This window comes from Lithobates pipiens, unplaced genomic scaffold (assembly GCF_037356315.1).
Source record: "Lithobates pipiens isolate NorthernLeopardFrog02 unplaced genomic scaffold, aLitPip1_a1.2 Scaffold_16, whole genome shotgun sequence".
In the NCBI taxonomy this organism is placed as follows: Eukaryota; Metazoa; Chordata; class Amphibia; order Anura; family Ranidae; genus Lithobates; species Lithobates pipiens.
This window is the reverse complement of record NW_027507748.1, coordinates 374,576,958-374,593,312: the sequence shown is the minus strand read 5'-3', so window position 1 is coordinate 374,593,312 and position 16,355 is coordinate 374,576,958. Positions and strand designations below refer to the sequence as shown.

At 40.5% G+C, this 16,355-nt stretch overlaps 1 protein-coding gene across 1 annotated transcript in view; it reads left to right on the top strand.

Annotated features, from left to right (window-relative positions):
- The window catches only part of CA4 (carbonic anhydrase 4), a 131,030-nt gene that overhangs the window by 34,187 nt on the left and 80,488 nt on the right, over positions 1-16,355 (top strand). Inside the window, exons 5-8 of the mRNA XM_077482142.1 lie at positions 3,995-4,096; positions 6,216-6,282; positions 11,145-11,308; positions 13,551-13,653. Of these exons, the coding sequence (XP_077338268.1) occupies positions 3,995-4,096; positions 6,216-6,282; positions 11,145-11,308; positions 13,551-13,653 (436 nt within the window). The remainder of the gene's footprint in view (positions 1-3,994; positions 4,097-6,215; positions 6,283-11,144; positions 11,309-13,550; positions 13,654-16,355) is intronic.

Below are 16,355 nucleotides of genomic sequence, written 5' to 3'. Positions count from 1 at the left end.
GTTTGAAAATCAATAGTTTAGGTGCCCTTTATTTATCTAGCTCAAAAAAATATGTAATACATTGTAGTTTACCAGTCCTTAGAAGTAGTAGATACATTATATTTTTCAGGCTCTCTTTTTCTCTAGTTTCCCCTGATTATACTGTGAATAACACACTTCCTGCCCCTTTAAGTCTATGCTCATTTCTTCATTGTATCTATGAGGGTAGCCATGTTTGTCACCCAGGCTGGACTTAAAATGTTACAAAGACAGAGCTGTGCCGCTCCAGGTGGGAATGATTGCTCCCTTCAACCTTGTGGTGCAGGTCCAGTCCACAGCTTGAATAAGAGCCAATAGTTCAAGAAAGGTTGACCACACTCCCGGTTATGAAGCAGTAATGATTACTTTATTGAAGATAAAAATCCATCAAGATAAATCATAAGACTTCATGAGACCTCTATGCAGGTTTTAAAAATTTTAACGCGTTTCATGAATCAAGGTTCGCTTAGTCATAATCAAGTAAGATCTAACCATGCCTGCATAGAGTTCTCATGATATCTTATGATGTATCTTAATGGATTTTATATCTTAAATAAAGTCATCATCACTGCTTCAAACCTGGGAGCGTGGTCAACCTTTCTTGAACTATTGGACTTCAAATGTGTCTACCTTTCTTCATCTCTATTACATGGAGGATCGATAGGACTAGTAGTTCACCGAAGAGAGATACATTTTTTTTGTGCTTTCTTTTAAAGAAGAACTAAACTGCTTCTTAGCACCATAAACTTAATACATGATTTATTTAATTTTTAATATTCAAAGACAACTCACCCATCCATCTACTGTGTGTCTCCATGCTTTATTTTGTTGAGAAATCACTTTGAAAAACATTGTCCTAGCATCTCTAGCCACAGCCATTTTGAGTAAGGGCAGAAAAAGTGGAAAATTAAAGGATAAAAGTATGACCATACTGTATATCAATATGTGCATAGTCCTTACATTTTACAACCTGCAGAACACCTGGAGCTTCCAAAACATGACATTGATCAGTATATGGACAGTGATGATAGTTCCAAAAAAAAAAACAGCCATAGTTAAATTTATGTGATGTACAGTATTATTGTGGACAATGACTTAGTGGAAACATGCCCATAGATACTGGATAAAGTTCCAATGAATTTGTTTTTAAAAGGTTCTCCCCAAATAGAAATTATGTTATTGCAGGATGCAGTAGCAACCAACAATTACAAAACTAGTGTGGGGCTTTCTTATTAGAAGTCCCAGCATATTTTTCAGCTTGAAGCCACCCTGTGTTTTTTTTTTTTTTTTTTTTTTTACTTTTTTTTTTTTTTTATTTCCACTTCAGCGAAATTTCCTGAGAGACTTATTTCAACTTTCTAAGTTCAAATTTTGGTCTCATCTTGTTTTCACATCATCGTGGCTTACGTTTTTATATTCTATTTTTAATCTTTTATCAGGAAAATTCTAATTACATACAAGTCACTCTGTGTTTAATGTTTTTTGGTAAAATATGAATTTTTAAACTTAAAACAGTATTAAACCCAAAAGCAAGCATTTATCATATCGTAGCTTACTAATTCTTGGATGTGATGGCGACATTCAATTTCCTTTTTAGGCTTTCTTTATTTTTATCTGGTGATCCAGACAGTAATTTGGTTGTTTTTCCAAAGAACAAGCTCAAGTGCAGTTACACGGATGAGACAAACCATTACCACTGACGGGTGCTTCCCATGATCAGCTTTTATTTATTTATGGAAAACCTTTATCCCAAATAGAAAAACTGTTTACTGTAACTGATTGAATTATTATCTGCAGTTCAGCTTCAATTTGTTAGCAACTCTGCTAGTACATCTAACACCCCCCATCCCCTAGACCAGTGATGGCGAACCTATGGCACGCGTGCCACAGCTGGCACCCAGAGCCATCTCTGTGGGCACACGAGAGGGTCCTGGTTCACGGTGGGGAGAACATGGCAGCAAACAGCGGCGAGGTACAGGAAATTAACTGCACGAGTGAGTGGGTGGCTCCGCAGCCTCCGCGCGGAAGGCTACAGACCTGAGAGCACGTGAGGGAGAGAAGCAGGCAGCGGCGAGGTGAGGGGGACACTGTCTGCACGAGTGAGTGGGTGGCCCCACATTCTCCGCGTGGTAGGCTACAGGCCTGACAGCACGCACGGGAGGGAGAGAAGAGCTTCACTGCTTCATTGTATGGCTGAAGAGGGGCACAGCATCCCTGGCGCCTTCCAGAGCTTGAACTCCTCAAACCTCCTTCAACAGTGAGGCCCGGAGAACAGACTGACTGTGGGCCCAGTAGACAAGGACAGGCGAGAGGCACAGGCTGTGAGGGAGCCGCTGGATGGAACAGGGATGGAGACAGGTACCGGGCACAATTATACATTGAATACCTGCAGACGAAGACTGGGGCAGGGAGGCAGAGCAGGGATTGCAGATAAGGACATAGCTAGAGGTCTCCCTTTCTCTCAGCTCTCCACTTTTTCAGCCCCGTGTCCCCCCCTCTCTCTCTGTGTCCTCTCTCTGTCCCCTCTCTCTCTCTGTCCCTCTCTCTCTCTCTCTCTCTCTCTCTCTGTCCCTCTCTCTCTCTCTCTGTCCCTCTCTCTCTCTCTGTCCCTCTCTCTCTCTCTGTCCCTCTCGCTCTCTCTGTCCCCCCTCTCTCTCTCTATGTGTCCCCTCTCTCTCTCTCTGTGTCCCCCCTCTCTCTCTCTTTGTGCCCCCCCTCTCTCTCTGCCCCCCCTCTCTGTCCCCTCTTTCTCTGTGCCCTCCCCTTTATCTCTGTCCCATATCTCTCTCTCTGCCCCCCCTCTCTCTCAGCATCTCTCACACTCCTCCCCCTCTGTGTGCCCCCATCTTTCTGCCCCCCTCTCTCTCTGCCCCCCTGTGTGTCGCCTATCTCTATCTATCTGTCCCCCCTCACTCTCTGTCACCTTTCTCTCTCTATGTGTCCTCTCTCTCTCTCTGCCCCCTCTCTCTCTCAGCATCTCTCACACCCCTCCCCCTCTGTCTCCCCTCTCCCTCTCCATCCCCCCTCTCTCTCTGCCCCCCATGTGTCCCCCCTCTCTGTGTGTGCCCCCTATCTCTATCTATCTGTCCCCCCTCACTCTCTGTCACCTTTCTCTCTCTATGTGTGCTCTCTCTCTCTGTCCCCTCTCTCTCTTTCACTGTGCCCTCCCCTTTATCTCTGTCCCATCTCTCTCTCTGCCCCCTCTCTCTCTCAGCATCTCTCACACCCCTCCCCCTCGCCCTCTCTGTCCCCCCTCTCTCTCTGCCCCCCGTGTGTCCCCCCTCTCTGTGTGTGCCCCCATCTCTATCTATCTGTCCCCCCTCACTCTCTGTCACCTTTCTCTCTCTATGTGTCCTCTCTCTCTCTTTCTCTCACAGCCCCCTTTCTCGCTCTCTCACAAACCCCTATCTCACAACCCCCTCTCTCTCACACACAACCCCCTCTCTCTCTTACACACACCCCCATATCTCTCACACACCCACTCTCTTTTTCTCAGCACCCCTCTCTCATGAATTGCCGTGTTGGCACTTTACAACAGAAAACCAACTTATTTATTTCAGTTTGGGCACTCAGACTCAAAAAGGTTCGCCATCACTGCCCTAGACTGACAATGCTGCTGTCCAAATATGCCCCAATGTGCTCCATCATCCAGAGCGTAAGCACAGTAATGCAGGGGGGGTGTTACCACCAGTCAGATCACCATGGGAAAATAGGAGGAAAAAAGCTTCAAAAGGAAAACAAATGCAGCCACCACATCTAATGATTGGTAAGCTGAAATATATGACATTGTTGGTTTTGGGCTTAATACTGCTTTACAACATACAATCGTTTTTAATCTTATAGTCACTGCAATTTTCCTTTGAATGTTTAAATAAATATTGGAACCTTTTTGCTCACAAAAAAGAAATAAAGACATTTTGTAGCATTACCGCTATAAATGAAATAAAATACAAATTCAATGCTGTCTGTGATTTAGCTTCATATAGTTCACACGACAACGGCCAGCAGTCGGTCATCATCTGGTGGAGAAACTACTGGGAGTGGAAGAACAATTGCTGTGCTTGGATTCTTTATTGAAGTAAGTATGATATATAAATTATTCTAAAATATTACTGTTTGTGGTTCCTAATGTAACAAGCCTGTGTACATTCAGATAGAAAAAAATGCAATTCCTTTTATTGAAAACTCAATAAACAATTGAATAATTTTTGCCATACACTTTACGAAAAATCATTCAAACCCATTTTAGAAAAATTAACATTCGGTTGTGAGAGGAAACGATAGTGCCATCATTCAATGAAATCGTTCAATGAATATAAAGGAATACATTTTTTGTTCGTTTTTTCACATATACCTAGTGCAAGCAGTTTGAACAAGAAACAAATTAAAGGGGTTGTAAACCCTCTTTTTAAAAAACAAAAAACAAACATATCATACTTACCTCAACTGTGCAGTTCGTTTTGAACAGCGTCTTCTGGGGTCCCCAGGTGGCACGTGAGGCTCCTCCTCACATCCATCTCCATCGGTAAACCCCCTGGGAGAAGTGCTCTCCCTGGGGGTTATCTTGCAGGCACACTCCCAAGTCAAGAATTTGCGTGCATAGACACAGAATGCTGGTCTCGGCCCCGTCCCTGGCACCCATGCCATTGGAGTGGAGTTTTTGGGTGTGTTTCACACGCCTCTGGCTTTTCAAAAAAAATATTTGGATTTGGTTGACAGCAGCGGGAACCAATGGTTGTGCTACTATCAATCTATCCAATAGAGAGCCGAGAACCCTGGGCATAGAGTTACAGCATGTCTCTGCCGAGGAAATGAACGGGATCATGTAAGTAAAACGGGGGTGCTAGGGGGCTGGTCAGTGTCAGAATAGGATGCATTAAGGTGAAAAAACACAAGGGTTTACAACCCCTTTAACTTTTCAATTTATCGTTCGTTCAGCAGAAAATTTCCCAACCGATTACCAATTTGTGCCCAATAACTAGCCGAAAAAGGAACATGCTAAATGACTGAATTTTGGCCAATTTTTCGTATAGTGTATGGGCAGCATTAGATGTATAAGTCAAAACTGATCTCTGTGATGGTGCTATACTTGCCAGCCACTCAAGAAGACCCTTGCAAGTCCTCTAGAAAATTCTGTCCTTTGACTTTACTAGCAAATAAGAGTGGTTGTATTTGCTAGGCACAGTGGCTGCATGTAATGGGCACAGTGGCTGTATTTGCTGGACACAGTGGCTGCATATGATGGGCACAGTGGCTGTATTTGCTGGGCACAGTGGCTGTATTTGATGGGCACAGTGGCTGTATTTGATGGGCACAGCGACTGTATTTGATGGCACAGTGGCTGTATTTGCTAGGTACAGTGGCTGAATTTGCTGGGCACAGTGGCTGTATATAATGGGCACATTGGCTTCATATGATGGACACAGTGGTTGTATTTGATGGATACAGTGGCTGCATTTGATAGGCACAGTGAGGCTGCAATTGATGTTCTTTTAAGTATGTTTGGGCCCCCCAAAGATTTTGAGTGCCAGCCACCACTGAGATTATATATATACATATAAAATCTTGTAAAATAACATTACAAAGTACTTCTGCAGGAGGTATCTTACACCACACAAACAAAGTAGGGTATTCACAAATCTCTGGCCTGAATGCTTCAGGAGCTGCACAAGTTACTTTTTACCATATTTGGTGGTGATGCCCGATCGCCACCCATTTCTGAGCCACAATATTTCAATAGCTGTAATCCATTGCAATGCCTTGACCACCACCCTAAATCCCACAAAATATAAAAACTCTTCCCACTTTGCCAGCTGGCCTATAGTTTCCATCTGGCTGCTTTAATTACCACCCATGAGAACTGCTTCACAGATATGAAAGTTTAAACCTTAACCAATTATGTTCTTATTCTTTTGGCACAGTTTCAAATATTATAATGCTATGATTTTCATGAAACAAATTTAATGTACTTGGAGAATTCTTCCTGGTTATTGTATTTTGCCCCCCACCTTTATTTACTTATCTATAATTCCCAGTTCCTCCTCAGCATTAATAAAACTAGTTGAAAAAAAAGAGTTTATTAATGTTTTAATACTAGATCACAGAAAGGCATTTACGAAATGTTTGACTAAACTTATTAGAAAAAAAATGTTTTGGTTAACAAAATATATTTCTACATTTTCTAATTCTCTTTACAGGAAATTACTGATAACAATGTCAAATATGAAAGTATAATTACAGCACTAAATAATATCAGAGCAACAGGTATGACACAATTGATTAATAGGCTTTAAGTATTAAGTTTATGATTATTATAACTAGTGTGCAAAATTTGTAACTCAGTTGATAATTTTTAATGTAATGCTTGAAATAAGAGACGTATGCCTACTGTACTTACAACACATTCAGCCATCAGTACTTTATAAAGACATATTATTCATTGTGCATATGTAGTGCATATTCATAAAGCAGTAAATGTGACATTCTGCAAACATTAACTACAGGTGAATTATTCACATAAAAAAGATACACCTGCAGTGAATGTTTGGTGAATGTCACATTGGCTGTTCGCATAATATACCTAGTTAACAAAGCATAGGCTTTTTATTTACAGGAAGAGTCAATATTTGCATATAACTTCAATGGAATTGCTGATTGTTTTTTCATATAATTTTTGCTGCATTTTGCTGCATTTTGCATGCATATGCTCAGTTTAAACGACAGAGACTTGTAGTAGGTTTACTTTAAAGCTCAATAGGACCATCCTAAATTATTACCATAATGCAGTCAGGCTGCATACATACAGTATAATTCTTTACAAAATATAAGGCTAGACATTAACTCCTTTACAGCAGCTTTATACATACAGTACTATGCTATAAGAATGCTTTCATACTTTGTTTATTTTTTCAATTTACAAAATGCAAAGTGAGCGAACAGAAGAAAGGCCTAAATCAAATCAATATGTGTGTGACTACCCTTTGGCTTCAAAACAGCATCAGCTCTTACACTTTGTACACTTGCACAAAGTCAGGGATTTTGTAGGAATAGAGTGAGGTGTATGATTAATCAATTATACCAAGCAGGTGCTAATGATCATGAATTTCATATGTAGCTTGAAACACAGTCATTAACTGAAACACAAACAGCTTTGTAGGAGGCTTAAAGTGATTGTTATAAAAAAAAAAACCTTTACAAATATGTCATACTTACCTACTCTGTGAAAGGGGTTTGCACAGATAGGCCACGATCCTCCTTTTCTGGGGTCCTCCGGCAGCATCCTGGCTTCTCTCCTTTATCGAGTGTCCTCCCCACAGAGATCCGGTTTCCATTGGGGGTACTCGCAGCCCTGTTGCCGTGTCACTGGATTTGATTGACAGCAGTAGCGTCTGCTGCTGTCAGTCTGACCATTGAGGACCAGAGACAGCGGCTGGAGCTGCTGGGCTTGTTTTCGTAACTGGATCGGTCAGGATCAGGTAAGAAAAAGGGAGGCTCTGGAGGGCAGCTGCAGCACAGAAGGTTTTTCACCTTAATGCATAGAATGCATTAAGGTGAAAGACCTTGAGACTTTACAACTCCTTTAAAACTGGATGAGGAACAGCCAAACTCTGCTACTAATGTGAGGTTGTGGAAGATCGTTTCATGCCACACACCATGGCAAAACTAAGAACAGCAATAAGACACATGGTAGTTATAATGCTTCAGCAAGGTGTCTCCCAGCCAAAGAATTCAAAGCAGACTGGGGATTTATTATGTGCTGTTCAAACTCTTTTGAAGAAGCACAAAGAAATGGGTAATGTTGAGGACTGTAGATGCAGTGGGTGGCCATGGAAACTTAATGCAGTAGATGAAAGACACATCAGGCTTACTTTCCTTCAACATTGGAAGATGTTCTGCAGTGCCATCAGTACAGAACTGACAGAAACCAGTGGGACCTGGGACACCCATCTACTGGCCAGAGAAGTCTGTCAAGAAGTGGTCTTCATGGAATAATTGTGGCCAAAAAAACATACCTCATGTAACTCAACTATGCACAAAAAACATAGGAACCAGGGTGCAGAAAAATAGCAGCAGGTTGTCTGGACTAATGAGTCAAAATTTGCAGGCAACAGTGAAGCATGGTGAAGGTTCCTTGCAAGTTTTGGACTGTATTTCTGAAGTCAGAGATTAGGTCAGGATCAATGGTGTCTTCAATGCTGACAAATACAGGCAGATATTTTTCATCATGCCATACCATCAGTTAGGCATGTGATTGGCCCCAAATTTATTCTGCAGCAGCACAATGACCCTAAACATACAACCAATGAGCTATATTCAGATTAAAGAAGAACAAGGAGTCCTGGAAGTGATGGTTTGGCCCCCACAGAGCCCCGATCTCAACACCATTGATTCTGTCTGGGATTACATAAAGAGACAGAAGGATCTGAGGAAGCCTACATCCACAGAAAATATTTGGTTAGTTCTCCAAGACTTTTGGAACTTTTGCCGAGTTCCTTCAAAAACTGTGTGCAAGCGTACCTAGAAGAATTGATGCTGTTTTGAAGGCAAAGGGTGGTCACACAAATATTCATTTGATTTGGATTACACTTCTTTTCATTTATTTTTTGTTAACTGATAAAAAATAAACTATTGACACTCTTACAGCATTGTTCCACACCTGCCTAAAATGTTTGCATAGTAGTCTACATACAGAGGCAGGTGGGTGGGCCTTAATGCCCAGCCGTGGCATATATGCATTACTGTCATGTTCTGGGGTGCACGCTCATGACTGGGCTGCCACAGACAGCTCAGGGTCAGCTAGTTATAATCAAGAGCGAGTAGGTGTGGCTCCCAATGATATCAGCACTGTGCAGCCAATCACAGTGCGGCAAGAAAGTCCTGCCTACAAGCTCCGAACATCACAAACATTTTAAAATGCCAGCTGTGGCCAGCATAAAGGGATTAATTATATCACACAACATCCAATAATACAGTTAAAACATAATTTTTATTAGTCAGTCACCACAATAAATTAAAGTATAAATAAAGACCAAATAAAGACCAAACTTTTTTTTTTCTTTTTTCGTTTTTCTTTTTAGTTTGAATAGAGTGGAGGGGAATTACAACATCTGTCAGATTTTTATTGGTGTCTGTGTTGCCGTCAAGGAGATTTACCCTCTGTATTGGTCATGTTTACCATTATCATTGAAAATAAAAGTAAAAGAAAATCAGAAGTTTTTGGTTATCCCTAGATAATAGAGAGCAAATATTTAAATGGTGACACTAGTCCTGGTACCCCTTGTGGCAACAAGGTATTCTAATAATTTGGAGGGATTTCATCTCACTTCCTATTGTGGCTATGGGACAGGAAGTGAAGGAAAATCTCCCCAATGGGACACAGGTGTCAATAAAAATTGACAGGGGTTATAAACGTTCTCCAAAATCAAAATAAAGTTTTGCCTTTAGTTCTACTTTAAAAGCATACATTTCCAATTTTCCATTTTTTTATTGATTTTTAACACTTAAAATACCCTGTGCTAGCAAACTGCTAGAGAGCCGGACCTCTGCTCAATACAAATCGCAGAGGTGCAGGTTTCCTTGGGTCCTCCACACCCACTGCCCAACCGCCCAACCACAAGCTGCAGGGAGCGTGTCTGAAACTCTGTGATCTGTGCTAAGCAAGGGTTTGGCTCTGTAACGGGTTGCTGGCATGGGGCATTTTAACCCTTGCTGCAGTAAATAGTAATGCTAATAAATAAAAATGGCACTTATTTAATGCTGTTTATGCAACCTGACTGCGTTAAAGTGATAAAATAGGAAGGTTCAGTTTGGCTTCAATTTCTGATAAAGTGGAAACATCTGTTTACATGTTAAAATTTGCTGTAATTGTGTTTTTTTTTTTTAAGTCTTTACCTTTGTAACTTCTGCCTCAGGTTTAACATTATACATTATAAAAAGATTGGTTTGATTATGGTTCATTTCTAGGGAACTTGTCACTTAAACACTTTGAAGGTGTTTCTTTTTTCACTTTAATTGTATAAAGGAAAATACCATTCTGCCTAAAACGCTCAATGCTATCTAGTGCCTTGGTTGGACCCACAATAAAATAAATAGATAAAGATGTGGTACCTTTCAACTAAATCAAAAAAGCAGCAATTTAAGGTCACTTAAATATGTATGATTCTCAGAAAGGGACATCTCCTGCAGAATAATCCTCCCAACCAAGAGTGTTTCATTTCCTGCACATAAAATTTAGTTCTACTGAAAAAGACCCTTGACATAATTTTGGCTTGCTTTGTGTATGTTGCCAAACCTATCTGCCAAGAAAGAAACAAACATTCCTTGGTCAATTACATACAATGCAAAGATTTTAGAATAATTAATTGCACAGTCCTACCCGCTGCGATTTGTGTTGGAACACAGCATATCAAGGCATTTTCAAGCTTTGTGCACTGGTGCGCAGTCATGTTGAAACAGGACGGGTCAACTGTTCCCACAAAGTTCCCTTCATTGGAACTGAAGGATCAAGGCCAACCCCTGAAAAATAACCCCATACCATAACCCCTCCACCAAATTCTTTGGACCAGTGCATAAAGCAAGGTCCATAAAGACATGGATGAGCGAGTTTGAGGTGGAGGGAATTGACTGGTCTGCATAAAGTCCTGCCTTAAACCCGATAGAACACCTTTGGGATGAATTAGAGTGGAGACTACAAGCTAGGCCTTCTTGTCCAACATCAGTGCCTGACCTCACAAATGCGCTTCTGGAATAATAGTTAAACATTCCCATAGACACACTCCTAATCCTTGTGGACAGCCTTACCAGAAGAGTGGAAGATGTTATAGCTGCAAAGGGTGGGCCAACTCAATATTGAACCCTAACAACTAAGACTGGGATGCCCTTAAAATTCATGTGCGTGTAAAGGCAGGTGTCCCAATACTTTTAACAATATGTGTGTGTGTGTATATATATATGTTTTATATATATATACACATACACGCACAGTATATATATTTGAGTCAAATAAAGTTGTCTTTTAAAGTGGTTCTAAAGGCAGAACATTTTTTACCTTAATTCAAGCATAAATATTCTCCAACACACTTTCCATGATGTTCACATGAGCTGTATGTTTTTTTTTTTTATATTAGGCACCAATACAACTGTTTCTGCGGTGAAATTACAAGATCTGATTCCAGAAGAAAAATATCTAGAACATTTCTACAGATATGATGGTTCTCTCACTACTCCTACATGTGATGAAACGGTCACCTGGACTGTGTTTCCTGAAACAATAAAGCTAGGGAACAAACAGGTACTTTGTTTTATTAAAATCCCCCCCCCCCCTTCTTTTTCTCTATTTCCTTCTCTCTGTAGTCTACTGAAAGATCTGTTAATAGTAAGCCTGCATTCACACCAGTGTAGTGTGTGAATGCAAGCAAAATCAAGTGTTTCTGTATGCATTCACAAAACTGTCAAAACACCTGTGTTCCACCTGCAACGTCATTTATTGTTAATGGCACCCCACACATGCTAAGCAAAAAGTGCATTTTCGCATGCACAAGAACAAACAACAATTCTTGAAAAACAGGCAGTTAAAATGTGCTAAGCTGAAAAAGGTGCATACGCTTTCTTGCTGTGTTTGTTACTTGTAGGGCAGCCCATTGAAATGAATAGCCTACCATATGAACAAAGTGCAACGACATGCAAAAACCATGCAAAAGCATGACAACTAATATAATAGCACAGCAGGGAACAAAGGGGCGCCAGGCTAAGTGCAGCGTTTAAAACCAACAATTTAATAAAAAGGACAAATGGCAACTCACAAGATAGCTGAATGATGCAGGTGTAGTATATACAAAGTGGGGACGTCCATCTAGAAGCCTCTCAAGTAGGGATGAGCTCAGGTGTGTTCACATGGTCCACGTGCAGAGCCCGCCAGGAAGTCGGCGCAGCTCTGGGCTAATCACAGGCAGTGAGACATTGCCTCGATCTCTGCAGCCACGTATCGGGGCAATGTCTCTCTGCCTGTGATTAGCGCAGCTCTGCGCCGACTTCCTGGCAGGCTCTGCATGTGAACATGCCTGAGCTCATCCTTACTCCCAAGCATTGCAGCTGTGGCATGTGTACAACTTTGAACGGCTGCATGCCTTTCTTTAAGTGGACGGTCGGGGGAGGGGGGTTAAACCAATAACTTTGCCTTCAGGAAATTTGTTCCTGAAAGCATACAACCCTAGGGGCCAGTTCACACAGGAACAAGCTGTCCCTCTTTCGCTGTGTTTTGGTGTGAACTGGCCCTTAATGCGAGAATCACTTGGAAGAGTGCCCAGCCACTGTGTATTTAGGTCTGTCATAGATTTTCACTGACTGCTGCCAGTGGTACTGACGCTGCACCCATGCCTGGGCCAGGGCACACAAAAATTTCAGGTTTCGATACTGATGGGCCATATGTGCAGAGTGCTCATTTTTTTTTTATACAAATCATGGTGAAATTATGTACAAATGGAAAAATTTTTGAAAGCTTAATTTTAACATAGGAGCAACTGCACAGAGTGATATTGCACTGAAAGCCTAGCTCCACGGCTGGTTAAAAATAATTTCAATATCAGCATTTCCATTCTAAATTAGTATTAGAGCAATATTGAGATTGTCTGGCTCTCCTGGCTCCATGCATAAGTGTTATATGTAAACAAAACTGTCCCAAAAACCACTGCTGATCCTTTGGCAAGGACAGCATTTAAAGGATCATCCTGTTTAATATTTTTATTTATTTTAATATTATGTTGCTGGCCCTTCACTGTTTTGTACTGAAACAAATAACAGGGTGAAATAGACAAGATATTTTACCAGTACTTGAGCAAACACCTATTTCAGGAACAGATGTGTTGTTTTTCAGACTTGTGCAGACTGTTTTAAAGGATAAGTCCACTTATCCTTGTTTGCCCTCTCCACCCCCTGACTAGCAAATACTCAGTGCTCTTCTGCCTGTTTTCCTTGCAGGGAATATTACCATTACAGGTTCAGAAAACTTTTCCAACTGCTATTTTTTTTTACTTTGAAAAGAAATGTCTGTGGCAGAAGTGACTGTGCCTGACATCGGTAGTGTCGATTGCCCCCACAATACCCCACCTACAACTGAATTATTACTTTCAGTGGACTGATTCGTCAGAAAGTAAAAGCAGAATCTACATTGTTTTAGTCTACTCTGCAATACTGTGATTCAGCTTCACATTTGTCAAAAGCTTATATTAGCATTCCAGGGAAATAAGACCCAGTGTACAAGAATCAGTATAGAACCTTCCTATCTACGTAAAAACCGAACAATAAAAAATGATTAATCACTAAACATTATGTCCGCTCACATTTTAAACTCTGAAAATATTGAAAAAATACTTTAAAAAAATGACTTAAGTACTTTAAAAAATGAAACCCATTGTTGGAAGAGTAACTCCCAATTTTCGTCTGTAGCACTTGCTGCAGGTCAGCTCATTGTAACCTCACTTTATATAGGATAATATGTTTGAATCACATTGAACCTCTCGCCTTTCTTTCTACAGCTGGAAGCATTCTACACAAAACTTAATTACTCATCAGATGCTGTCATGGCGGAGAACTATAGACCAGTACAAGACCTAGGAGAGAGAAAAGTCTATACCTCTGGTGTGGAAGCAGTATTGTCTTACAGCAGACATTTGCTACTCTTGTTGATTGTGGCATATGTAGCATCAACATCTTAATCAATGCTTGTTTAAGGGTGTAAATTACGCTGGTTTAGTACTGTTAAACATTGATTGGTATATTAGAGTGGATCTGTAGCCTATGCACTTTGAACGTGGTCATTATATGGTTTTGAGTTGCTTTTTTTTAAACCAGGGATCCATGGAACCTTAGGGTTTCTTCAGAGGATCCTAGGGGTTCCTTTAGCAATGGTCAATGTCTGACTTACAGATAAGTAACCACTGACACCATCGGTCTCTTTAGCTATATGTTAGGAGGGATTTTTTCCAATGACCACAAATATGAGGAGCATTCTTCCCACTGACCAACACACTATACCATGATCTGTAGGTATAGTAAATATTAGCAGGGACCAAAAAGTTATTTCAAGGGTTCCTCCTTGTTAAAAAGGTTGAGAAATCTGGTCTAGAGCAACACTTCAGGGAATAATGCTTTATATATTTCTAGTTATAGCAGGCCATTTTTGCAGTGCATTGGCAAAAGCTCCACTCTTAGTATAACTGGAATGAAATGAATTATTAGGAACAGTACACATTAGTATTTATTCACAAAACAGTGCAATGCGGATATGGTAAATGCAGTAACCCATTGCAACCAATATGATTTCGGTTTAATGTGATAAGCCAATGGCAATTAAATTGTTTTTATGATTTGTGCTGCTATTGGTTACTGCATTAAGGTAATTGATATTTGTCTTATTTAATAAGCCAGTCTTTATGTTGATTTTACAAGTTACAATAGAGATACATTTTTAAAATAATCAAACTGTTAGTCATTGAAATGCATCACTGCTCCATAAATAATAGAAAATAGCAGCATGCATCAGGCTGGATTTGCTCTATAGTATTGTAATAATGTATCTTTTTTTATTATTGTTCAAAAAAGCCATTGGTTGGTAACTTATGAGATACAAGAGCCTCAGCTCTGGCCCTTGATGTCACTAAGGGGCTACACATAATATTCCTTATATGTAATGTTACAGAGGGCTGTCATAGATTGCTGGGTTGCATTTATTCGAGGAAATGGTCAGAAACTGTAAATAAGCTATAGATGTGGTTGAAGATGAAGTCAGGCAAACAATGAGGGCATGTCACATGAGACACCCTCTTGAACCTGGTAGCAAAAAACATTTCAAGTGCAGATTTAAGCACCCAGGTGTGTGCATCTCTTTCAGAATGCCATATATTCGTGTATACAAGGATTGACCAAGTAAAAAAATTGGTGGACTTTGTGGGTACACAATGAGAGGCAAAATCAATAAAAAAGTATACATTTTATTACAGCATAATTAAAATTACAAAAAACATATAACCAACATACAAACAACACCCTGTATGGACACAGTTACCAGTTACCAGTTACCCAATGATGCAGTTACAGAGGGCTGGATCTAAGGTACAGAAATGTCATAATGTATCAAAGTAGGAGAAGAATATCTGATCAAGTAATGCGTCTAAAAACTTGCTAGTCGAGGCCTTTTTGGAGGCATTACTGGATCAGAAATTCTCCTACTTTGACCAATTTTTTGGTCCTGGTCAATCCTTGAATATATATTTTGGATGTTGGCCTGGTGAGGGTCCTCCCTAGCCATATATTTGTGTAACTGTTTCTAACTCACATTGTAATGAACAAGCCCTACAACAATAAGATTGTATTAGGTAATTTAAGAGAAACAACTATAAATGTACTGTATGTTAAAACTAAACTTTAATCTTCTTATATTTTGCCTTCCCTGGCACCTCCCTGCCTCCTCATCAACATGCCAATGAAATGTTTAAAAAAAAAAAAATCCATTTTCATTACATACTTTATTTTAGACATTATCACTAGGCTTCTGTGCTTCTCTATGCAATGCAGTCCCAATGCAAATAATAGAATGACTCTTAGGAGGAGTTTTACAAATATTAAAATGCTTTGGCAGGTAGGTGTTAGTCTGGAGAAGTGGGAATTCCTAGGAATGCAGACTGCTCTATGTAAGGCCACTTGCACACAGGGCAAACACTGCCAGGAGTCAACCTGCTCAGCGGGGTATCTGTCCGCTGATCCCTGCTGAGCAGAGCAGGTACAGACACAGCCCACTTTCCTCTATGGGCAGTACCACCTGTCCTTTTACACCCGACTGCCATTGAAATGGAAATGGATCCCCACCCGTCTGTTTTTAGCGGATTGGATGGGACTGGATGTTGGCGCTTTATAGCGGACAATGGACAGTCTGACTGAAAAACTGACTGATTGACCCGATCGGTCCACTTGTGTGAAAGGGGCCTAATGTACACATGTGATGCTAAGCCACTATGATTGAAAGAACTTAACTTGATTGAATGAAAGAAGTGGGCCAGGGACAGTAAAGCTGGGGAGAAAAAAAGCAGATGATGCTGGATGTCCTCTATCCAGAAAATGTAGTTGGCTTTCTCTTATCTGCTGAAACTTTTACTGCACACTGATAAACTCACAATAATCAGTGAAATCAGAGTAAGCTATTTCAGTACAGGAGAGTAGATTGTGCAACTGTGCAAGAGTGAAGGTAAATTGAGCTTTAATGTATTATATGCTACGTCTAATGAAAGTTATAGTATGTATGTTTATTCACACTATAATTGTAGGTTTATTTAATTTACCGTAAG